Consider the following 25,214-nt stretch of genomic DNA (forward strand, 5'->3'; position numbering starts at 1 on the left):
ATTTCTCTGATGATGCAGAGTGGTCTTGTAGTATATTTGGTAACCTCTACATAAACTGCTGTGTGGAATGCCTGTAGTACACCACATCTGAATTTGACTTCTCTGTAAGTTCTTCTCTTGAAGTTTACTTTGGTAACTGAAAACCATATAAACGAATGCTACTTCGCATTAGTAAAGAGAATTCTTTACATGTGTGTAGTCATAAAGGGGGGGGGGAATCAGTCTTGTGTTTTGAAGGGGATAAACTACTAGTAAAGTGGAGCTTGCGGTAAAGCGGTAGCACCTACTAATAAGCTGAAGAAGCTTATACAAGTAGTAGCTTTCTTCTATTACTATAGTCTTTCCTATCAAACTTATAAACGATTATAATCCGGGAAAGGCCTACTCGGTTTTCTGTGGAAATTTCTTGGGCTGCTTAATAAAAGAAGTGAACTTAGTTTTCAGACAAAGCTAGTTGCTTTACTGGACAGAGTTACAGTTAAACGTAGTACTGTCTGAATAAATTCAAGATCTGGTCTGGGAATTGGAAGAATGTCTCAGTGTAAAAGAGTAAAGTATAACTGAAAAACTCCTTCAGTATGTGTCTTCAGGTGAGTGTCAAATTTCATAAGTACCAGTCAAAAAGTTTAGTGCAACAGAAAAAAATAAATCTCTTAAAAGCATGAATCTGTTACCACATGTATGACCAATAAAGCACTACAAAGAAAATTTAGATTTTAAAGTGTTTTCTAGAATGTCTGTGGCTTTCTTAGTTCATTTGCCTTATTTTTTTCACTGTCGTATTTATTTTAACGAATTTTCATTTAGATACTGCTATTTAAAGTCTGGAAATTGGCATGTTGTTTGGTTTGAGATTTTTCTGTTTTTTCAGTTTAAGAAAAGCAAGATCTTTGTTCAGTCTTCAGTGTGAGAGTATTAAGACAACAATAACTTGTCATAGTGAAACCACCAAAAATAAAAATAACTATCAAGTACAGAAAGAGAGAAAATATAACCCATTAATTGTTTATTCTTTATTTAATAAATTATTACAAATGTATGAAGAATTTAGGAATGTTATGCCAATAATAGCTGTTTTCATCTAGTGTTTAGAATTCAAATTGCAATTGTAGCAATTATCTTCAATTGACTAGAGATGAATAAAAAAAGTGTAGGTTTGACTGAAACGTCAAATGTTTAGTCATAGCTGAACCATTGTGTTCATGTGACCATGGTGTTTCCATAAAGGTTACTCTGGTTGGTTTGTTGTTTGGGTTTGGGGATTTTTTGTACCCTTTAGAATGAAAGACCGAAAAGGCTTTTTATTTGTAAACCGCTTTTTTTATATATATGTAAACAGAAACAGCAGTAAAAATGCATTCTCAGACAGAGTGTTACGATGTGAAAGGAAGAAGATTTTGTAAAAGAACATTGGTTTGTTCTGAATTAAATGCAGGACTAAAAAAATAAATTGTAGTAATGGAAGGCCAAAGACTGTAGGTTCATGGCTATGTGTCTGTTAGTGAAGTTCATGTACAGTCGTTCCAGTGGCCTACCAGGGCAGGAAATAAAATGTCTTTCAATACACTGCAAAACACTGTTTTCTTTCCAGCTAAAGAGATGGTTGTGAAAAAATGTTCATAAGCTCTCTTTTTACATCCTGTGGGAATGTCAGGTGATATCAGCAGCTTTGTTTTGTTTTGGGGATGTTTGTTTTTTAGTTGTAAATGTGTGGCTCTTGGGTGGGAGGGAGGTGGAAGGAAAAAAAAAAAGAAATAGAAACTTAACTGTTATTAGACATAGCTTCAAATTTCAAAGTGAAACTGGGAAAGGAAGAGGGAGGCTGATTTTCCAACAGGAAGGTCAAAAATTCACCCACAGGTACCAGTATGTAATGTCTTATCTAGTTCTATTCTTATAAAGTGATAAACAAGCTGTTTCCTGTTCCTTGGGAAAATCCATTTCCAATTGTTTATCCAACTTTTTTACAAATATGTCCTTTGGCTTTTCTAGCTATGATTTAGATATGTTAGTAGTGCTTGACTAACTTAAAATAATACCAGCAGGACTACGATTACAGTGTGTACACTCAGAAGTAGAGGGCATTATTTCTCCAGTGCTTAAGGGTGTTAAAGAATTAAAGTAGTTATCTGTTTCCAAAATCTAATGTATTTGTTTAGACTATGTATAAAGTGGATAAGGATGAGAAAAAGTGGTAGCACTGTTTATAAATGTTGCAAAATAAACAGCTTAGAATTGATGGTGCAACTCAAGAGTTATAAGTTGATGCATACTGATTTCCCCCTCCTGTTTTCAATAATCTTTCACTGCATTTGGATTTTTAACCTTCAAATTTATTCACTTACAGATGAAATTAGATTTTTTTTTTTTTTTAATGCTTCATATGAACTTATTTGGTTGCTAATTCCCAGTAAATAACATCTGTTCAGTACCACCTGTCTGTTGTCGTTCCCCCCTCTGAAGTCATAATATTGAGGACTTCTCTGTAATAATTTTTTCATGTGTTTACTTAATTGTTCAATAATACCTTTTTCCTCTTTTGGAGATACTTAGTACTGGATACAAACAAAGATAGTATGAAACATATTTCTATCACAGTTAGGTTGGTTTATGCAGCTCTCATCTCAAGTCAAGCTGTCACCATCATATTTATAATAATACTAAATAAGAAGTCGAGCTATTAAGACATTTTTAGGGTTAAGTATTTAACATAGTCTAGACTGTCTTCCAAATGAAAGACTTGTACAAATGAGGTAGATAACTGTAACTGATTAGGGCCTAACGCGCTGTATTGAGTAAGCATGTAAATTCTAAATATTTATGTATTTTAATAGATAATGTTAAAATATTTTCTTCATCCATAAAAGAAATTAGTGTTAGCATTCCAAAAGAAGTCTAGTGCAAACGTGCTGCTAATGGAAGAAAAATGTTTTTTCTTTTTCTTTCATAATAATGGCTTAAAGTAATTTGTATTGCATTTAACACTCATATTCCAGGCTAATCTTCCTTGTATTCTATCCACTGTGTAGCCATGATGCCCTTGATCTAACCTCAAAACAAATTAGTTGTATCCTGAGAATACCTATCTATTCAATTAAATTCAGAAAGCTGGAAAAAGATCTGAAGTACTTATGATGGAAATGTTTAAAAGGGACTTCTGTGTAAAATACAATGCATGCCTGCTCAATGGGTCTTACTGTTGGCTGGGTTTTGTTGCTTGTGGGTTTTTTTTTTTTCTTACAGTAGACCTCCCAATGCAAAACAAACCCCACTGTTCAGAGAAATACAGTACTTCTAGCTACTTGTAGTTCATGTTAATTTGTAAATTCTTGGGTAACTTGTGAGGCTAGTACCTACCCCTGTTTTCTTAGTGGTTTTAATTTGTGAAATGTGCAGTCATAAAGTACATTGTCAAAACTACCTTACCTATTTAACTCTTTCAGTTTTTCTAGGGTTTATGTAGTAAAGGTTATGTGTAAATCTGTATGTTCGTTTTTGGGTTTTGATAATATTAGCTGGCTGTATAGAGTGATACCGTTTATACTGTTGTGACTTCTTCAATATCGACTTACTATGTGTCAAGAGTAGTAGATTTTTAGACTTGCAATATTTTCAAGTATTAATAATATTCTTTATGTACATTTTAAGTTATATTCAAGCTATACAATTCTTTCATTTCATCTTGGATTTTTAATAGCATAGAAGTAACTTTTCTAACTGAATTAGTAATGCAGATTTCTTATAGTTGACTTAATGTCCCATGTATCTCCACAGAGGATCCTCAAATTCATCACCAAAGGGTGAAGAACAAAAAGAATCTTTGATTTATCACTCAAAGGATCATTACCCCCTATCTGATGGAGACTGGTCCCCTCTGGAGAAGTAAGTCACTTTGTAATGTCATCATATGTATAATTATGTATAGTTAGTAAAAAATTAATATGCACTTTAATTTATTTTTTCCCTGATCTATCTAACATGCCTAACTTGTGATCTCAAATGCTGCACTTGATACTTGGAACTTTGTGAACTTTTCTCTCTACTGCATGTATTAAACAAAATTTGTGTATCTTTTTTTTCTGTTTTTCCCTCAAGTGAAAAAATCTTTCTTAGTAAAATTTACTATTAAAGAAAGAAAATATAGTTAATAAGATTTCTTAGGTTGAGAAGACTATGAAAAAAGAATATGTTCCCTATGATTCACCCTCGCATAAGCAACACTTGATAGGCCATAAAGCAGAAGTGTTGAGCTTGTAAGTTAGAATTTGCCAGGTGAAATAATGCAAATTAATTGAGGTAAAGCTAGGTCCTCACCTTGAATCGTATTCCACTTCAGAACGGAGGATTTGCTAGTTACTGGAATACTAATTGAGAGATACCAGAAACAGTATCAGTTGATTGTAGATTACAAATGATGTAATACAGCTCGCCAGTCAGTTTTCAGTTATAGTGACTAGGGGACTTCTGTTTATACGTTCAAGCTCTTCAGTTTCTAGTGTTCATGCTATTATTTTCCTCTTGCATTCAGTTTCTAGATTTTTCAATGCTCACTCTTTGGATTTCTCCACTCTAATATCAATCTCTATTTGCATAAGAAAGTATTCTGTCCATACATGGTAGTACTTGAGGTAAATTTCGTACTTTTCCTGAACGTTAGGCATAGGGAAGAGCATATATATAGCACATAGCATGCCAAGCAGTATCTTGATTCATCTTACTCTTTGAGTGTCTAGTTTTACTGCTTTTCAGTTTGAAGACTCTACTCTGTTCTTCTGTATCAGTAGATAGTAGTGCAGAATAGAAGAGAGAGCTTCAGAAAATACTTTTTGAGGTGCATATAATCTCTCTGCTTCGGGTGTTTCCAGGGCTGTGGCCTCAATAGAGTCTGAATGTACTACACCATGCTCGGTGCCTACTAATTCCCGCAGTGCATAGCTTGTTAATGAACAGAAGCAGTTGGACAGGAAATCCCATTATCATTCCATTTTATGTTTGGGCTGACAACCACATCCTCAATTGTACTTGATGAGATGCAGTCTTCAAATGTTCCCCAAAGGTTTGTGGTTTGTGACTATAGAGCAGTCACAGTGTTTGACCTGGAGGATTGACATGGTGTTAGATGGATTATATCGCCTAGATAATTGTAGCATAGAGGCTGATACTCCTTTCCAGATTATAAAACTCTAGCTAACATAGACTAGCAGGCTCTATCTGGGAGATACTGTTCATGCCTCTCTTCTTGTTTACGTATTTAGTGGATAGTCTGCTCTAACAACTTGTTTGTGCATCATGCGAGATACCTAGATTCTTCATAGTTGTAAGGGTTTTTAACAAGAAGCTATCCAGTACAGATTGCAGTGTAACAGAGAAATTGGTGATTTTCCTTTCCCTTTGGGGGAGTGGAGGGGGAATTGGGTTGTGGATTCTCTCTCGCATAAGACATCCAGGAGAAGAGAAATTTTGCATGAAATTATTTCTCCTAAACAACCAAAGGGAGATTCTATAATGTAGCCATTGTACAGTGAAAGAAAATTAAGGTTATAATAACCAGGTTTGGGGACCTGGAAAAGCTAACTGTATTTTAGTTGAGGTTGGTCATCTTGCTCTTCAGAACCCTTGCAAGGAGCTAAGGGAAGATAATAGCCTAAGTCTTTCCAATGAGGATGCTTCTGTTTGTCCTGCTCACTACAATAAAACCAAAAAGCATAACCATTAACTATTTGATACCTGATACCATAAATGTTCTTCCTGTTTAACAAGCAATGTTAGCATGACTAGACTGCTATTACAAGCATAAGCCTTTTGACTAAAGACTTTTTCCTGAGAATAATAATGGAAAACTTACACTTTGGGGGGAGTGGAACAGGCTTAGGTTCTCAAAGCCCTGAAGTATAGAGTCTTTTGCAAGTGCCACTGGATATTAAGAATTAGGCTTAGAAACAGGTTAATATGTCTGCATGGCTTCCAGTTGACTTGTGATATAAGCAGAACAAATTATTTGTCACATAGAGAAAATGGGTTCATATTCCTCCTGAAAACAAATAAGTACATGTATTTTCATCAATGTTTCGTTTTAAATAAGCCCTTCTAACAGTACGGAAAATAGAATTTCTGTGGGAAATTGTTAAAGGAGAACTGAGGGAAGAAATCTCTAAATGGTTTCCTTTTTGTATCCATGGATGAAGGGACCTTAAAAGATCATCTGGTCCCACCTTTCATGAAAAATGGAGACTAGATGAGATTAACCTAGCACCCTGTCCAGCCACAAATTGAAAGCCTCTTGTGAATGGGGACCATGCCCCTGGGAAGGTTGTTCCAGTGAATGATTATTCTCACTGTAAAAAGTTTCTTTCTTATACCAAGATGAAACCTTTCCTAGTGCAACGAGTGCAAAGTACAAGTGCTGAGTCCTGCACCTGAAATAACATAACCAAAGAGCCCAGTACAGGCTCAGATCTGTGTGGCTGGGCAGCAGCCTTGCTGAAAGGGACCTGGGGTCCTGGTGGATGACAAGCTGAAATGTGAGTCAGCAGAGCACTGCTGTAGCAATGAAGGCGAATCAGATCCTGGGCTGCATCCGCAGGGGAACTACTAGCAGAGATAGAGTTGTGACCATTCCACTCTACTCAACGCTGGTCAGGCCACACCTGTAGCTCTATGTCCAGTTCTGGTCCCTACAATTCAAATTCAAATCTTGAGGTTTTTATATATATTTTAAAAAAACCCCAACCAAACAAAACATAATACTCTGAATGACAAAGTGTAAAAAGAGCATCATTTCTATAATATGCAATATAATTGCCCTGTTCAAGAAAGAATAGACTTGAACTTGTCCCAGCACTAAATGCTACTTCAAAACAACTGCTTGTGGTTTCTTTCCTCCCTAAGGTCATAAGAGCAAAATGATTTTGAAATCACACCTCTCTACCATCTTGTAGAGTGAGTTCTGGCTTAAAAGTAGTCTTGGCTAAAGTAAATTTTGGAGGTCTGTTTCTGATTTATGGATAATAACCACTGTAGGAAAAATAAGCTGGAACTTTAAAAGGTCATGTAATCCAAATGCACCTGAAGGAAGTTTTCAAGTAATCTCCCTTACCTCTTCTAAGTTATCTTGTTAATTTTGTTTTCCCTGCATCACAAGTTGGTGTTGTTTTGTGCATTTGTGAGTTAGGTTTGCAGGACTTTTATTACTGAAAACTTGGCATAGCAAGCCCAAATGCTATATTTTAACAGAGAAAAGGAATTGAAAGCTAATTTCTATCTTACTTTTAGATAAACTTTTTTTTTTGTTTTGTTCTGTTTTGTTTGAAAAATGGAACGTGGGCTGAGGGGAGAGCTATACCTACACTGCAGATATAGTAGAGGAATCTGTTTAGAGGGATCGCTATGTAAGTCCTTTAATGTGATTTTGGTTTTAACCTAATTTCTCACTATCTGAAAACCCTGCTGGGCTTCTTGCCATGTTGCCGAATAATTGAAGCTCTGTTAAGCTGTGGAAAACTCTACCAACAGTAGCTGCACAACAGATGCATTTTAAACACTGCAGCTTTCTTTTTTCTTTTCTTTTTTTTTTTCTTGTTGATTTGCTAGCCCTTTCTCTGAGCCAGTCTGCCCTAAAAGTGATTCAGAACTAGAAGTTAAACCTGCTGAGAGCTTGCTCAGATCTGAATCTCACATGGAATGGACATGGGGAGGATTCCCAGAATCAACCAAGGTAAATTTATTTATTGTCTCTAACTTTTTGAACTGAGATTTGGCATATCTAAAATTGTGTTCTAAGAGAGGTTTGGAAATCTGCTGCTGTTTTTCAGAGTAATTCAGCTGAAATAGGAAAGCAGCACCCCCTTGTGGCTGGCAGATAGTAGAATTCGTTGAGTTCAAAAGCTGGTCAGCAAAAAGTATTTCCAGAAAACCTAGCAGTAAAAATCTGAAATTTTAAAATTTTTAGCTAGAAACCGAAGAAAGCAACTTTATAAATTAAATTCCTTTATTTTAGGCTAAGTTCTAGCTCATTCCAGAGAAACCGTAGCCTTGATAGTGTAAATTTGGTATCTAACCTGACAGCTGGTGTCAGAAGCCCTGGTACCATCCACATTTATGCTTTTTTCTTGCCATGGTTTGGTCAAGTCAGTACTTCCTCTGTGCCAGTTTCTATGCTGAATTTGTAAATAAGCTATTATGAGAAGCTTCTGTTGCGGGGAACTTTGCTAATAAGGTGGGATGTGTTTTTATGTTGCTAAAATACATGTTTAAATTCTTACCCAGTTTACTTGTGACCAGGACTTGTACCATGAATACAAGTTTAATGTTTAGACCAGAATAAAACAAACACGTGAAGTGAAAGGAGAGAGTTTTGTTTTTCAGATAAGCAAGAAAGAGAAACTGGAACATCGCAGAACAGCTACCATTACTCCATCAGAGAAGACTCATTTTAGGGTCATCCTCAGCTCTGATGAAGTTGAAGATGATGATGATGTGAAAGATTCTGTCTGTACAGTACTGAAACCTGAGCCAAGAACTCATCCTCTGCTTAAGCAGATGGATGTTAAAGATTCTCTCGCTTCTGCAATCATAGAACCGCAAGATCAGTTGCCGTTAGATGCTGATCATCATTCTAGACTGTTGGTGGACCCTTTACCAGAAACAAAGCCAACAGCAAAAATTGACTCTCCTTCCAAAAAGAAAGGTATGTACTAAAGCTGTCGATTCTTTCCTTCAGTGTGATCTACCAAAGTTGAGGCCATAGTGGAAAAAGTATAAATGTGCCTTTTCAATTTTTGCTACTTAAAGTCTTATCTGACTAAAACTATAATTAAACTCTTGGATTTATAAATGCTACAAGTAAATCTGAATCTTCCTCAATTACATTTGTATTTAATGTGTCTGGATAGCTTCATTTTAATAATCTTAATTGTTAAAATTAACAGGGGTGCACAAGCGAAGTCATCATCAGGGGCCTGACGATATTTACCTGGAGGACCTAAAGGCTTTGGAACCTGAAGTTGCAGCACTCTACTTTCCCAAAAGGTAATTTTGAATAATGGTTCTATGGATGTAGGTTTATATTGTAGTTGTGCTATGTGAATTATTATATGTATGATATAGCTGTTTATGTGCCAATTCTGATAAAAAGATTTGGACTTAAGGTTCCTAGGCTTCTGTGGAATAATCAGCACTGATCTCATTGTGAACATCAGTTTCTGATTTGACAAGAAAGACATTGAAAGATCACGTGGGAGGTCATTACTGAGAGTCTTCATCTTTGTGGAACCTGAATGTTCTGCAAATATAGGGTGGGGCGTAAGTTTAAACTGCACACTCCTTTTGCACCAGTACTCTTTATTTTGCCATATTGCACTCTAGATAAAGTGCACATCAGTTGGGTTTTTTTGCATGCCCTATACGTCTTTTCCAACTTTTTTTTTTAGTATCAAAAAAGACCAACAAAAAAAAGGCCACAAGATCTTCATGCAAGGCAGCTCAGTCTCAAAACTCACTCTTGTTTGTTGTTTGTTTGGTTTTTTTTTAATCAAATCAAAGGATTTTATACTCCTAAAATACTCTTCTAAAGAATAACTGTCTAGGAAGACCTTTGTAAAAATACATGTTCATATGGAAGAAATGTTTGTTGGTTTATGTTAAAAATAAAATTGTAAACTTATCAGTACTTACTGATTACATTACCAGGGGTCAAACTAATAACTCTAACCTTAGATACCAATGTGATATTTTTTTATTTAAAAGGCCACCTTTCTTTTCTATTGTACTTTTTCCAAACACACAGTGTTTCCAAACATCAAGCAATGTCCTTTTTATTGTACAGCTTTCTGGTAAAGATTGAGGAGCATAGAATTGTTCTGCAAAAATAGAATGTAGAGGATCTTATCCTCATTTAATTCCAATTTTGTTGTAGGCAAGAGAAATGTAATTATTTCCCAATTCAGCTGAATGTTAGAACTAGAAACTGTCAATCTGCCAGTATTATGAATGGTAGGGGGTGTGTGTTTGTGTCTGGTTTTTGTTTGGTTGGTGTCACAGATGAACGCGTATCTGTCACAGTTGATTTTAAATTTACGTTGTAAAATGATGTAGTACTTAAAATATGCAACAGCAAGATGATTTTTTAAGTAATCATATAGCGTGTTCTGTAACCTGAAGTCTATACAATTTTTAAATACTTATGGAAAATGTGGATTTCTTTTCTTTAGTGATTCTGATCCAGGTTTCAGGCAGTGGACGGAGTCAGATACCCTTTCTGGTTCCCAGTCGCCCCAATCAGTGGGAAGTGCTGCTGCTGATAGTGGTACAGAGTGCATGTCTGATTCTGCCATGGACTTGCCTGATGTTACACTTTCACTTTGTGGCGGTCTCAATGAAAATGGAGAGATTTCTAAAGGTATGTGAAAGACTAAAGCATAAACAGTAATGAGTGATGTTGCAAGGTCAGCAAAGACTCTGAAATGACAGAAAGCATTTTCCTAGATACAAACTAATCAGACATCTTGGGATTTTATATTATTATTTTTAATTAAAATTTGCTTCTGTTGCAGAAAAATTCATGGAACATATTATTACTTATCATGAATTTGCTGAAAACCCTGGACTCATAGACAATCCTAATTTGGTAATAAGGATTTATAACAGGTAAATTCTCTGTATTGTATAATTGGGTCATACAAGATCTCATTTAAAATGTACCCTTCAAAGTGAGTGCATTTCTCAGCTTCCATTTCAATCTGTGGTTTTGATGGGTCTGTTTCACAGTCTCAAAGAGAATGATTTTGAACTGAAGATTTGCATTAAATTTAGCTTTAACTGAAGTGAGATTTTTTTGTTTTGTTTGTTTTTTTTTTCCAGAAATTAACACTGATGTTGACTTGGGTATACTAAAATAACTGTGCTTGCAGAAAACTTTAATGTTAGTTGTTAGCAGCAAATATATATTTTTTTATCAACAAAAGGGCAGTTTGCATGCTGATATTTATTGACCCCTAGTCAGGTTTTGTAATACCTTATCAATAACGTTTTAAAACAGGTATTATAACTGGGCGTTGGCTGCTCCAATGATTCTGAGTTTGCAGGTGTTTCAGAAGAGTTTGCCTAAGGTAAATAGACACATCTATACTTTTTTGGAAGATTTTGTATGTAGTAACACATGTTTATCTCTTTATTTTGTTCTTCTATACGAATTAAAAACATGCCTAATTTTTCAGGCTACTGTTGAGTCTTGGGTCAAAGAAAAGATGCCAAAGAAGTCTGGAAGGTGGTGGTTCTGGCGCAAGAGAGAAAGCATGACTAAACAGGTAACTGAGACCTATTTTGATTTTTTTTTTTTTTTTTTTTAGTTTTTTCTCTTTTCCTTAGCCATATAGCTCTGTGTCACCGATTGCCAGCTGAGAGATACTCAGTGATGCAGTAGCTGTAGCTGTTTCTGTATATTTAGTCTTAAATACCACATCTTTGTTTACTGTTACTAGTTGCTTCAACAAAATTTATTGTATTCAGCTGTTACACAATATTCTTGTAATTATTTCTTCTAAGCCATAAGCAGTTGTCAGAGCTACTCTTCAGTTACTACGGTGTGTTTTAGGAATGTATACTCAAATAAATAAGTAGCTGTGGTGCTGCATAATAGATGTTATGGTGAGACACCCAATTTTAGACTAAATTAAACTTTCTAAACCTTGAGTATGTGCCTTAAATTTACTGCCCCCCCCCCCCCCCCCCAAACCAGTGAATTTTATAAGCTTAGAGGTTGACAGCTCCTTTATTGCTAAATTCATGATGTTAAATCAGCAGTTCTCTACTTCTGGCATGCATTTTTGTTTCCTGAAATAATAAAAAGCTTTAATGGTTCATTTCTTCATAAGCACCCTTTTGTTAAATAATTTACAGAATTAGCGATTCTGAGACTTAACATACTTTAGGCACTATATTGATAGCTATTTGCTTAAGTGTGAACTATGAATTCACTTGGATCAGTTTAAAATGCTTAAAATGTCAATATTTATGTCAATGTTTTGTATTATCATGTTGCTTTAGATACCGGAGGCAAAAGAGGGGAAAACTGAGACGCAAAGAGTGAATGAACTGCCAGCAACTATAAAAGAGCAAGTTAATAGTAGGTGTGTTCCTGTCTGAAGACTATTTTGTGGACTGAATAGTGTCTTCCTCCCACCCCCCCACCCCTCGAATGAGGAATTCAGTAGAAATTTATTGTGAGAAGAAACATTTTCCTCTAAGCTACTGAAGAGGAACCAGATATGTTTAGCAAACAATTCAGCAAAATAATGTAGCAGCAGCAAGCATTGTAGGAGCTACAAATACACTACAACTGTTTCCTAAATCCTTATGTGTTTACTTCTTAACTCGTAACATAACTGACAGAACAACAGATATATATGGTAACTTTTAGCAATGGGCCACTACTCTGTAAATATAGTGGTATTGTTTCTGAGATATTGTTTGTCATTCTTTTTTTTTTTTTTTTTTTTGTAAAAGCCTAATGTTGTATGAGTAATTTAAATCATGTGCAATTTTTTGTAACAGTAAATAATTGAAACAATAAAATAGTATTAATTACAGTGCACAAGTTGCCCAAGGTTGTGGTTGAAAACTAGCAGTATTTAGCACAAAGCTGTCCCAGTCTAGGTAATTTATGATTAGTCTCGGTGATTCATTAATAAATAAATTTATTATTTATAATATAATTATTTATAATATATATAATATGATTTATTATATTTGTTAATTAGTTATTAATTTATTAATAATGATTATTTATTAATTTATTCTATTATTCTCCTATGATTTTACAAAGATACTTGTAAACATTGTTGCTGTCCTAAAGATTTAAAAACCTAAATATATTGTGATTGAATACTTCAGAGAAATTAAATGCTGCTTTTAATTTTGAAATCTCTAATTAGCAGAGCAATAAGTCTGTGAATAACCTTAAAAGGTGAGCTACTCCACTAACTTATCACCCACCATATAAATTATGTAGTAACTGTGGCAGCTTTTTTAAAAACAAAACATTTTTAATCATTCAGTATCCCCTTTTGTCCGCAGTTTACTTAATTCATCAACACAGTATTAGTGACCACTTGACGCTGTGTCTTTACTATTACTAGCTGGCTCCACGCATGATGGGTTTAGTAATGTTTACAGCTCCACCAATACTAGCACGTGTTATGAGTCTTACTTGCTTGTTGGCATATCCTTGCTTTATCTGGGAATTCACTAGACCATGGACTTTGTTAATCTGTGCTATCAGGCTAGTAGTAAATCCTCAACATAAGCAGAAAGTACTCTTGCATAAGAATCTTGCGCCATTAAGGAAGGATTTTCTGTAGCTTACATTTATTCTGGTTGATGTCATGTTAGACCTCCAGAAGATGATTCTTCTAGTGATGAAGCATCACAGGAGTTGAAGGAATCCCTGAAAATAGATTCTGCCCCAGTAGAGCATCCAACCCATGGGAACATGACATCTTATAAGAAGTCGCTTAGACTGTCTTCGGACCAAATAGTAAGTGGCATGCCGTTCTTGTACATAGCATGCTTCAGAATCCCACTCTGATTCGAAGAGTTGGACTTTTCCCGCTTTCATTTTACAAAGTAAAAAATGATTTTCGGGTTATTTTTCTAGCAGTAGAAAAAAAGAATGGGGAAATTGAAAATTTAAAAAGAAATTTAAAGTATTTTCCTGTGGTAGTGTGGGCAGCTGCAGGTAATTTTTTATTATTTTTTTCTATTGTGTTTTTAAGAATGTGTGTTTGGATTAAAAAATAATAATTTCTTAAAGTTCTGTAATCAAACTTCTATATTAAGATGTTGCCAAAAAAGTGGCATTGCTGGCTTCTGCAAATTGGACAGCCTGGGATCTGAACAGTCTAATAATGTACATTTAAATTGGTATGCAGTTTATTCATTGCAGTCTGACTTACAAGTTAGTTCTGCTACTGTCTAAATGTATGATCTTCATTAGGGAAGAATTTTGAGGAAAGCACCCACTAAGAAAATACTATTGCTCACTAATAGCAGATTGGGAGTTCCATTTGATAGGACTGCAAGTCTACTGTAATAGCAAGAATTAAAGTAGCAGAGAGTCCGATATCTGCTGCTGTAAGCAGGTACAGGAGCTATGGACGAATACACGTACCCAAACTACAAGAGACTTTGCCAGAAAAACTGTGGCAGTGTTAAACCATGGTTCACTTTTTGATGAGTTAATCAAAATAGACGAGGGAGAGTATATGAGCCATTTTCTGTACCTCATTTATGATTCTAAAAATTTTATAGTGAGGGAAACTTATATTTTCCATTATTTTGATTTATTCTAAAGGCAAAGTTGAAGCTCAGAGATGGCCCTAATGATGTTGTATTTAGTATTACAACCCAGTATCAAGGGACTTGCCGTTGTGAAGGAACAATATATCTCTGGAACTGGAATGATAAAATCATCATATCGGACATTGATGGAACAATAACCAAGTAAGTATCATTGGGTTTTTCTCTTTTCTTTGATTTTTTTTTTTTTAAATCTAGCTTTAAATCCTGCTTTTCAAAATAATGTAAAGAAAATCGGTTCAAGAAGACTATTAAAGAATGTTCATTAACACTCATGAAAAAAATTGTTGCTTTGATTTTAATTTGTACTTGCATTTACAGCAAGCTAGAAAATGTCTTATAAAATAATAATACAAAGGTGATAAAGTTTACCATGTGACTGTCGCCCTTTCAGTTAGACTTCTCCAGGCTTAGCAGCCGTATGTTAACTTGGAAACTGACTTGTGCTGTATGGCCCAATTAATTGCTCTGTCTGGAGTAGTTACTAGTTCTCTTTTGAAATGATTAGGACCTTCTACAGAGATATTTCTTCTGTAATATTCATTATAAATTGTATATTTATTAGTGGTTGTCTTTAACAAAACTCATAGACTTACTATCAGCTCTCTCTGATTTTGCTTTTAGGTCTGATGCTTTAGGACATATCCTCCCTCAGTTTGGCAAGGACTGGACTCATCAGGGCATTGCAAAACTCTATCATTCCATAAATGAGTGAGTATGTAATCTATTAAGCAATTAGGGTTTTCTTGAATTTGTGAATTAATGGGCAGGTGGTTGGATTGTTGTTAATAATTACGCAATTTATGACAATTTGTTGGTTGAAACGTTGGGAGGTGAGCTACTTCGTCATTCACAAACAAAACTAAGTTCTTTTGGTTTTACAGGAATGGAAGCCACCACTTTTACTAGTTCTCAAATGCTTGATTCTGCATTTTAGTTCTTAAAAAATGTGTGTAATATTGTTGTGACTACAAAAGAGAACCATAATAGCAATAATTTCTCAGTCATGCATATGTCTGTTTCCACACCAACTCGAGTTAATCACAAAACCTCCTATTATAAAAATGCTACAGTGTAAATTCAAACCTAAACTGTGTCCTTCCAATGCATGAATATTTTTTGTTTAATGTGTTTCCTGCCAAACTCAAGTGAAGGCTCCTTAGAGATTTCATGTTCTGAAACAAGCCTAATCAACAGCTTGCCACTGCCACAAAGAGAAGGCTGGTGGCTTGGCTGAAGTTGTCTGTCACTTTGTGCTTCTGATATAAGCCAATGCAGCTCAGTGAAACAGTAGAAAAGTAATTCAGCGTAACTGCAGTTTCCCCATCCCTTCTCTGGTTTAGTCAACTGAATGTGCTCACCTTGTGATTTGCAAGAACCTGTAGAGGCAGCCCATGTGCCTTCCTCCTTGCAGCAATAGCAAGGTGTTTGCTTAGTTCAAAAGCAATGCCAGAAATAATACTTGCTACTGAAGAGGATCACAGGATGATCAACTGTTAAACGCTTCATGATCCACTTAAAACATTCAACTTTTATCTTTGTTTTTAAGTTTAGTAATCTTTCTTTCCAGAAAAATATTTGGGGTCTTAGAATCTATTATTGGCTTTCCTTCTGTGGCTAAATTTCATCTGTGGCCCCTTGCAGTCCGTGGGAGATAACCTGAACTTGGTTTTGTATTCAATACATAACAGAAGAGTAGTTTGGGAATTATTTGCTAAATTGAATCAAGTCTTTGAAAATGCACATAAACACTCAAGCCTTCTGTGCATGCAGTAACTGTGTACAAATCTGTAAAACCAGATGAACCTACAAAGCCTGCAGGAAAATTTAGGGGCTTGATGAATACTTCTTGTTATCCGTTTTCCGCTCTGTGCTGCAAATTCCAACAACAACCTGAAAAAGTCCAACAACCATGACAGGAGATCTGGCATCCAGTATTGTGTGAGGCAGATAATTTAAATAGTTGCTATCATTCTACAGCTGGGCTGAAAGAAGCTGTATAAAACCAATGTGGCACTTACTAAAAACAATCTAGTCCATCTAAGTGTGTCATCTTAATATTACCATCTGTCTTCTTTTTGCACTTCCTGTTTCTCAGTTTTGGTTGAGTCGTGTATTATATGCTATTGTGTGCCTTGCAGATTTTTTACCAGTGGAACTGTCTTTTCTTGTGTGTTTGTGCAGTACACTGCCACGAGTCGATACCTAAACTGGTGCCTCTGGGCATTGCTATAACTGTATACTTACATTGGCAAAGAAAGTCTTCAGCAGTAATATGAACTAAGTTGATAATTTTTTCCTAGAAATGGCTACAAGTTTCTGTACTGTTCTGCCCGTGCCATTGGGATGGCAGATATAACCAGAGGATACCTACACTGGGTGAATGACAAAGGAACAATTCTCCCCAGGGGTCCTCTGATGTTGTCCCCCAGCAGTTTATTTTCTGCCTTTCATAGGTAAGCACGTGGGATTTTATACATCTGTTCCCTCTCTATCTCAGAGAAGCAGATTAAAAAGATTTGGCATGCTCATCATTATAGCTGTAACCAAACATTCCGCTCTGTGCTAGATTTGTTACTGAGACTTGATGTCCCTCTAGTGATCATTTATAAGCTATTTATTTTGTCTGAATTTCACTTGCAGTATACTTCTGCTTCTGTGGGCATGTTAGAAGTGGCTACAAAACACAAAGTAGCAGTCATAGAGCAGCTCCTTTTCCCTCTGCTTCATTCCTCTCATCCATGACTGATTACTATTAGGTTCTGTTTATATCAGTACAATTTTGTCTTTTCAAGTATAGCCACAAGGATTGTAGTGCAGTGCTACTACACAAGATAGAGGGAAAAGAAAAAAAGCCGGGGAATATAGACTATCATACTAAATGATCTTGTGGTATTGGGAGTGCTCTGTACATGACTACTTAAAAAGCAGTATCGAGTTAAGCTATGGTTCAACTCAGTTGATCTTTTGAACCAGCCATAGTCTGCCTGTGCTTGATGGGAAGAGCTAATAGTGGAAAAGTCTTTATGGTTTTGCTTATTTTTTAGTAAAACAACTGATTCATGGCTAGCAATGACAGCATCTTCCATTAAGGTCACTAATAGGCCTTCTGCACTCTTCTGTCAGAGGCAGGAGTTCTAACAAGCTTATGTGTACTTGATTTGGTCTTCTGATACAGGTGATCATCCACAATAAAAGCAGTTCACAAACTGCATTCAGAAACGTGAATTTCATGCCATTTACTTTGCCTAGGCACAGGTTATTCACCTATTTTTTACTATGGATGTTGGAAAACAGAGAATGTTTTATTGATTTATTCCCTCTTGTATCATTCTCGGAAAACTATTGACCAATGTCTATATAACTACCAATGCTAGCAACAGGAAGCAATGAGAATATAAATATCAGATAAACGGGGAAGGAAGATACCCTCTATCAAATCATTATTTAGAATTTGACTGTTGAAATTTTATTTTAGGGAAGTAATAGAAAAGAAGCCTGAAAAATTCAAAATCGAATGTTTGAATGATATCAAGAATTTGTTTGCTCCCAGTAAACAGCCTTTCTATGCTGCTTTTGGAAACAGGCCCAATGTAAGTCTGCCCCTTTTTAATTGAAGGGTTAAAATGCATGAAATACTTGGGAAGCAAAGGAAAAAGGCTTTTCTTTTTGTGTCTGTTTGAATTTGAATAAGGAAAGGGAACACTGGTGCTTTTATGGGTTTGGTCAGGAAAATCCACATGCAGATACCTTAAATAAAAGGTATTAGAACTGCTTATATAAAAAAGGATAGAAAGATGTGTTAGTATTCTCAGGATTTTATTAAATATGTTCCACCTTTGCATATTCTTTTTCAGCACTTTTGACAGCTTTATAACCTAAGGGTATTAATTCAGTGCTCCTCAGTCTGGAATCCTTTTTCCTATCGTACGGTTCCTGTATTTTCTCTGCAGATCAATGCTATTGTAATTGAGCTAGAGAGAGAAAGGGTATTCTAAGAGGAATATTGTCACAAGAAATGGTATCGTGTGGTATAGATTTTGTGTGTGTCTGTGGTCCCAGGCTTGGGAACAGGAATTAAAGGGTTGGAGGTGGGGGGAATGTTTTAAGGGGCAGTTTTATTGTACAATTTTCAGATCAGCTTTTCTCATTCCTTCAAGAAATTGTTTGTTGTATCACATTCAATAAGCAAATTTTGAAGCATGTGCTTTTGTTCATGCTTTTTGCAGGATGTATATGCCTACATGCAAGTGGGAGTTCCAGACTGCAGAATATTTACTGTGAATCCAAAGGGTGAACTGATCCAAGAACGGACTAAGGGAAACAAATCTTCGTAAGATCATTTTTGTTATTTCAGCTAAAGAAACTATTTAGGAATGAGATTACAAAATAATTGCAGTTGTGACCATGATTCAATCTCCTATTACATATGAGACACAAAAATCGTATTTGCCAGAGCCTTACAGCTTTGGATACTTAACTGAAACTTTTCAAAAAGAAAAGTAAACTGTTGAAATAAAATTGACGTTGCTTCTGCAGCAGTGATGCCTTATTTGACTGTAGCTTTCTGGTCTAGACTTCTAAAGCTCCTTTTTGGCTACATTTGAACAGTGACTAGACTGTAAATAATGGTCTTTCTTCTTTTTTAATATAGGTATTACAGACTAAGTGAGCTTGTGGAACATGTGTTCCCATTGCTTAATAAAGAACAGAGTTCTGCATTTCCGTGCCCAGAATTCAGCTCCTTTTGCTATTGGAGAGAGCCTCTTCCTGACCTTAACATGGATGACCTGGCCTGAAAAATACTTCTCACCTAGAGATGGAATTTCATTTTCAGCTACTCAACTTAAGTTTAAATGTGAAGAACTTTCTTAACAAAGATGCTAATTTATGTACTGGTACCATAAGTCTTACTAAAGAGATCACTTTAACTCTGTTGGTTTAAAACAAAGAAAATGCAAAGTTACTGTCTATTTTTTTTGTGTGTAGGGTTTATTTTTTTGTTTCTTTCTTTCGTTATTGGTTGTCTTTATATACCTGTTCTAAGGCACTTGAGATTGGCCTGTCATTGATGGTCATGGTACCCAAGTGCTTCAGGGCAACTAAGTGCTGAGGTAAACTATGACTTTGCATTTTCATCAATACAGACCTTGTTGTAAACATAGATTATTTTTTTTTATTAGTCTTAATAGTATATTTTCTAAAATGAAGCCAAAAAGTGTATGGAAACTGCCAAATAGAATGTCAGACCTATTAATAAGAAATGTGGTCTAATGTTCAGATGGGCAATTAGGCCATTTTTGAAAGGAGCCAGAACCTAAGACCAGTGTGCTCTTTCTCAGCTAAAATACAGAAAATGTCTAGATGTTACTAGCCTGAGGGACTCTGAAGACTTAAAATTCCTTTTTAAGTGTAAATATGCCTTTTGTCACACGTACAAGACTGCTTGTACAATTCACACTCAAACTAACTCTGCTTATTAGTTTTTTTACATGCAATGCTTAAACTATTTCATGAGCTTGTTAAAATGAAAGTTGTCTTCGGACACTTGTATGGCTTCTGTTGTTTTCAGGCTGCACTATGCCATGTTAAATTTCCATCAAGAAAAATCTTGAACATTTCTGTAAGAGTTAGGGAGCTGGCATTTTTATTTCCTTTTTCAACACAGAGATGATGCATATGTGTGTGTATGCTGTGTAGGCCAGTAAAACATATGTACAGATTATATTCAGGGAATTGTAATACTAAAAAAATTATGTATTTAATTTTTTATTTGTCTACTGCAGGTCTTTCCAGAATTCTGTATTGCAGATTTTCAGTAGCTGGAAGGAAATGCAGCTCAATAGTGAGATTCCAGGTATGAGAATGGTTAAATGCTGCAGAGCAGAATAAAACTTTTTTTTTTTTTTTTAATTTTTCTTTCCTTTTTTTTTTTTTTTTTTTTTTTTTTTTTTTTAAGTTTTGGGTTCTTCATAAACATCATGCTGGTCATTCCTCAGGTTCAGATCAGAGCCTGTGAACAAATTGCATTCCAAGTCTAGTATTTATCAGCTGTAAAAGCAGCTAGTATTTCTCTCCAAAAATACTTGAAGGCAAAGGTAGTTCTGCTTTTTAAGTTGAGTTAGTGCATTTAACCTCATTTGGACAAATCCATGGTGAGAATGTATCATTCCAGCAGCCCAGAGGGCTTAAGGACTGCAGTCATTTAAACATCAGTCATTTAAACGTGAATCCTGGGCTTTCTAGGCACACAGTCCTTTCTGTCACTCCTTAAGCAAGTTCCTGGAGCTATTGAAGATCCTTCCAGGGGCAACATCCAGAATCTCCACCAGGCGCCGGGGCGAGCTCTCCCCTGTACCCAGCTCCTAGTGCGAGCAGGGAAGTGTGAGTGATCTTTAGAAGGTATTTATATGGCTACCTGCTACGGTGCTGCTCTTCTCAGAAACAGCTGGGGCAGGCCCTTCTGCTTCAGCGTACTTGGGCTGAATGTAGGAAAGGAGCTGTCTGTGTTTCACTACCTGCAAAAGAGTACATTTTTGAGGATTTTGCTCCCCAACCTCCAAAATATTTTCTTTCCTTTATCAGGCTATGTAACACCAGATAATGCTGCACAACTGGTGAACTGCTTGGGGGGATAATTTTTAGATCACTATATTAACAAATTTTTTTTTTTCTCCCTTATAAAACTCTAGTGTATTCCTTTGTTTATAAAACATATAAAGAGTGTGGGCAAGCAAAATCAACATGGAACCTCTCTTTCAAAGCAGTAGCACGAGAGTGGGAAAGAAAAGATACCTATCTATCTGTCACGGTATGCCCTGCGTGTAAGTGAATTGAAAGGCATCCTTGTTCTTCTAGAGTGAGAACAATGCTTTCTGTGACCATTTCAGCAAATTCTTGCTCCTGTCACCAGTCTATTCAGTGTTTACGTGGATTTCACAGGATTCAACTCAAAGGATATGTTGCTGTCACTGCTTTTTTTTTTTTCTTTTCTTTTTTTACTCTCAAGCTTACAAGTTCATTCCGTATTTTTTTTTTCCTTCTTACCTTTTATTCCATAGATTTTGTTAGGAACTGAAATTTTCATGATCACCAAGTGCTTTGAATAGCAACGGGATTTGAGCTTTTAAGTCACTTAAATACTTTAAAATAAATAAATAAGAATCCAACATAATAAAGTATTTTAATTACAATATGAAATAGTCTATCTAAAGATTCTATTTTACATAAAGGGAGTGAAGCTGCCTCTCCTAAAACAGTCTTTTGTGGATGTCAACATTTTCTTTACCATGCTTAACTTACTCTTAGTGGCCCTGGTATTACACGAGTTTTCTAAAAATAAAAGCACTTCATGAAACTGGGATGGGTTTTCAAATGGGACAGATTGTTACCAAAATTTGGCTGTATCTTTATTTTTTACTTGGTTAACATTTTCTCTTCAATTCCATTCATCTTTTCAGATTGTCATAAAGATAAGCTGTAGAATTTAAGGTGGGGACTTGAGTAAATAAGCAATGTGGAAAAATAGTATCAGGTATATCTCCAAAAGCATATAACTTCAGCTGGTATGAATATGGGAGTTGTGTGGTTAGAGAGCTGCTCTTTCTGCTAACCTGTTATTTTGCATTATAGGGATGTTCACAAAGTTGCTTAGTTACAAATTTTGCTTTTTTGTTCTGTAACAGCTACAGTTTTGATATTTGTTTTTTGATCAAATGTAAAAATGTTCTTGAGTATTGCTGATATGAGTAGGGCAGGGGGGTTGTTTTGGTTTTCTAAATCGGGCTTGTATTTGAAGCTTTTCAGATTGTTTGTTAACCCTGTTTAGGGACGGAATATGGGGGCACTGTACCTGTCCTCACATACCGATGTAATTTGGACTGCTGGGCACTTTACTGACTCTAGAAAAGACATCTCATTACTATCAACCTGTGGGCTTGTGCTGCAATACTTATATGAAGTGGGGTAAATAAGAATTATGCATTAGCCTGTCCTTTGTTACCTTAGTTGAGAGAAGTGGCCTGAAACTAATGTTTGAGAACAAGTTGTGCTATACTTATTTAAAATTAGCGCAAGCTAAATCATTCTTTCTATGAAAGAGGAACTTCTAAGAGTGTGTGCCTGTCGGCACATGCGCACCCCTATTAAGACTGTGTTGTTGAAGATGCAGATCCTCTTAGCATTGGAACCGTGTCAAAGGCTGAGTCAACTATACCTATCTGGGAAATAAATAAGGAACACTGCAATTCAAAACTTGTTAGTGACTTGGATATTACCCATTTCTATAATGATTTAAAGATCAGTAACTTCAGTGGTACACATTTATGGATTTTTTTTTTATTATTATTTTTTATTTTTACTGTACCAAGTATGTTTGTACTTCAAAAGGTTGGGCTCTCATCCCTAACAGTATACAGTTGCATGTGCAATCTTGGCTCACGTATCCTTAGCTTCCTGTCATCAGAACACTTTTTTTTTCAACTGGAAATGTTTTAACACTTGTGTCAACTCCGTTATGGAACTTCTGAAGCGAACTCTGAATCCGCTTATGGTAAAGACAAAAGAGATGAGATGTCATGTTAGTGTTTCATACAAGTCTTCTAGAAAATGCTGTCATATGAATGAGAGTTGTTTTAAATGACTGTAATGCAAATTCGTAATGAAGCAACAAAAATACATAGTGAATTTGCGATGCCTTTAAAGTGTCGCTTTTGCCTGAAGAAGTTTTAGTTTCCAAAGTTAAATTCTGCTGAATAGAATGGAATTGGTTTGGATTTTTTACAGTGTTAATTACTTCCAGATGAAAGTTAAAATGTTGGTTTATTTTGAGGGTGGGAAAACTCTCTTCAATCATTTGTTTAATTTTTATGTTGAAGATAAGGAATACTTGATTTTTAAGCAACACAATCACTAATAAGGTAGTGTGTTTAAAATTGTCAAATCTGTGATCATACCAATACAGTGGTTTTTGTTAAGACTGGACTATCTTGGGTACAGTAGCCCACACTTCAGTGCAATGTTTATTGATGTTCAGAACAATGTTACAAAATAAACAATAAACAAATTTAAACTAAAATTTTTCTTCACTTTGTACTTGGGAATTCCATTCTTGTATTGCTACCTTAGTAAATGTGGGTTTATTTAAATTGTATTCTCATTTTATATGGAATTCAAGTTGCTCTCCTATGGACTATGATGCATTTGCTTTCTCTCACACTCAGTTTACTTTTTCAGAGTATTTGTACAACCGATAAATAATTGCTGTCATCAAATTTACATTGTGTGCCAGTACCAATATTGGGTTATAACTATAATGAAAAGCAAACATGCATTAATAATATAGAGTGTCAGGTAACAGATATATGACTCGGGAATAGACAAGCTGCCTTGAAGGAAATCTCACAATAGCATAGTTTGAGCTCTTGTGAATCTGCCCTAATTTGGAGTTTTAGCCTAATTCCATCCAAGTTTACTTTTTCCTTTCAAGGCAAAGAGATTGTCTTCCATGACAGCTGTTAAATTGCTTGAAGCAATTATTGTGAGACTATCGTGGAAAAGGGGCCTCAGGCTTTCAGTAGAAACGTAATTCTTCCTACTCTCTTGCTGATTTTGGTAAATGCAACCAACTGCAGCCTACCTTAAAAAATCCAGCTGTTTCAATCACGTGTAAAAGTATGACAGATCTGCATGAAAGTGTAAACCATGGTGTGCCTTTTGATTCTCCTGCATGTGTGTCATTTGTTGCTGCCCCCAGCACCCACTCACTCTCCTTGAGCCCAGACACGGAGCTCACTGCTCGAGTTTTGTCATCTGCTGCTGCAGGAGCTGACTTTCCATTTCTGTTGAGTTGCCCCTGTGATTCTGCTTGCATGCCGTCCCCTTCTCTTCACACCGAGGGCACCACACTCTTCACCCCCCCATCTTCCTCAGCTAGGTCTCGTTATTTGTTTGTCGTGCGCAGTGTGTGCCTGTGCCAGTGCATGCAATAGAAGGGTGGTATGTTCTGCACATGCCAAATGTTCAGATCTGTTGCAAAAGCATTTCTGAGCTCGTGGTGGTTCTCCTGTGTCCGTCTTGCCCTAATGGACTTCTACTGGAGTAATCTTGTTCTTGCTGGATGGATTTTTCTGTCATTGATGTGTAAAGAATAGAACCACAGTTTCCAAGAATGGGCTCTTTCCCATGTGTGTGCAGGGCACCATTTCGGGAGTTACACCGTGCAGTTTGTACGCCGAGGGCGCTGGGAGGCTACATGTGCAGCCCTGCACCATTTTGCTCGGGAAGCAGGCGTGCGCTCCCACACGTTGCAGTTGCCGGCGGAGCACTCGGACCAGCGATGAGCTGCGCTGTGAGCAGCTGGCTGCTCAGGAGGGTTTTCTGGGCAGACGTCCTGTGTGCTGCATGGGACAGAGGGCAGGGTTCACTGTTGGACACAGCAAGGGCTTGTCAGGGTCTTCTGTCTGGCAGGGGTGGCCACTTCTGTGCAACGTGTTTTCTAAGTATGATGATACCCACTGCCTTTCCTCCTTTCCTCTCGCCTTAGACAAATTAATCAAACCCACAGTGATGTTTCCATCCAATACTGGAGATGCCCAAGACCCCTCTAATCATGCAGGGGTCTGTAGCAAAGAACAGCAGAAAGGCTCCGGCGCTGTAACCCTGTGTGGTATTTTTCTGTGTTGGCCACAGTGGGCTGAGGCCCCAGGCTGGTGTGCGGTGGGAAGGATTCCCAGCCAAAGGGCTGTGGCAGCGGTGTGGCTCCAGGGGGAGGAGAGATGTTGAGCTGCATGAGAGTGAGGCCTTCCTTTATGGATTTCGTGTACAGTGCTTTGAATGGGGCAGAATTAACTGTATTGGGATAA

General features: G+C 36.4%; 1 protein-coding gene across 1 annotated transcript in view; it reads left to right on the forward strand.

The window, feature by feature from the left end:
- LPIN2 (lipin 2) overlaps window positions 1-19,812 on the forward strand; it is a 33,215-nt gene extending 13,403 nt beyond the window's left edge. The window contains exons 5-20 of the mRNA XM_082479589.1: window positions 3,775-3,882; window positions 7,591-7,714; window positions 8,365-8,686; window positions 8,928-9,027; window positions 10,209-10,396; window positions 10,551-10,644; window positions 11,036-11,105; window positions 11,214-11,303; window positions 12,043-12,125; window positions 13,387-13,531; window positions 14,348-14,496; window positions 14,977-15,063; window positions 16,656-16,808; window positions 17,831-17,945; window positions 18,582-18,685; window positions 19,007-19,812. Of these exons, the coding sequence (XP_082335715.1) occupies window positions 3,775-3,882; window positions 7,591-7,714; window positions 8,365-8,686; window positions 8,928-9,027; window positions 10,209-10,396; window positions 10,551-10,644; window positions 11,036-11,105; window positions 11,214-11,303; window positions 12,043-12,125; window positions 13,387-13,531; window positions 14,348-14,496; window positions 14,977-15,063; window positions 16,656-16,808; window positions 17,831-17,945; window positions 18,582-18,685; window positions 19,007-19,151 (2,077 nt within the window). The 3' untranslated portion in view covers window positions 19,152-19,812. The remainder of the gene's footprint in view (window positions 1-3,774; window positions 3,883-7,590; window positions 7,715-8,364; window positions 8,687-8,927; window positions 9,028-10,208; window positions 10,397-10,550; window positions 10,645-11,035; window positions 11,106-11,213; window positions 11,304-12,042; window positions 12,126-13,386; window positions 13,532-14,347; window positions 14,497-14,976; window positions 15,064-16,655; window positions 16,809-17,830; window positions 17,946-18,581; window positions 18,686-19,006) is intronic.
- Window positions 19,813-25,214: the final 5,402 nt, after the last annotated feature.

This window comes from Vanellus vanellus (genome assembly GCF_965231255.1).
Source record: "Vanellus vanellus genome assembly, chromosome: 2".
Classification (NCBI taxonomy): Eukaryota; Metazoa; Chordata; class Aves; order Charadriiformes; family Charadriidae; genus Vanellus; species Vanellus vanellus.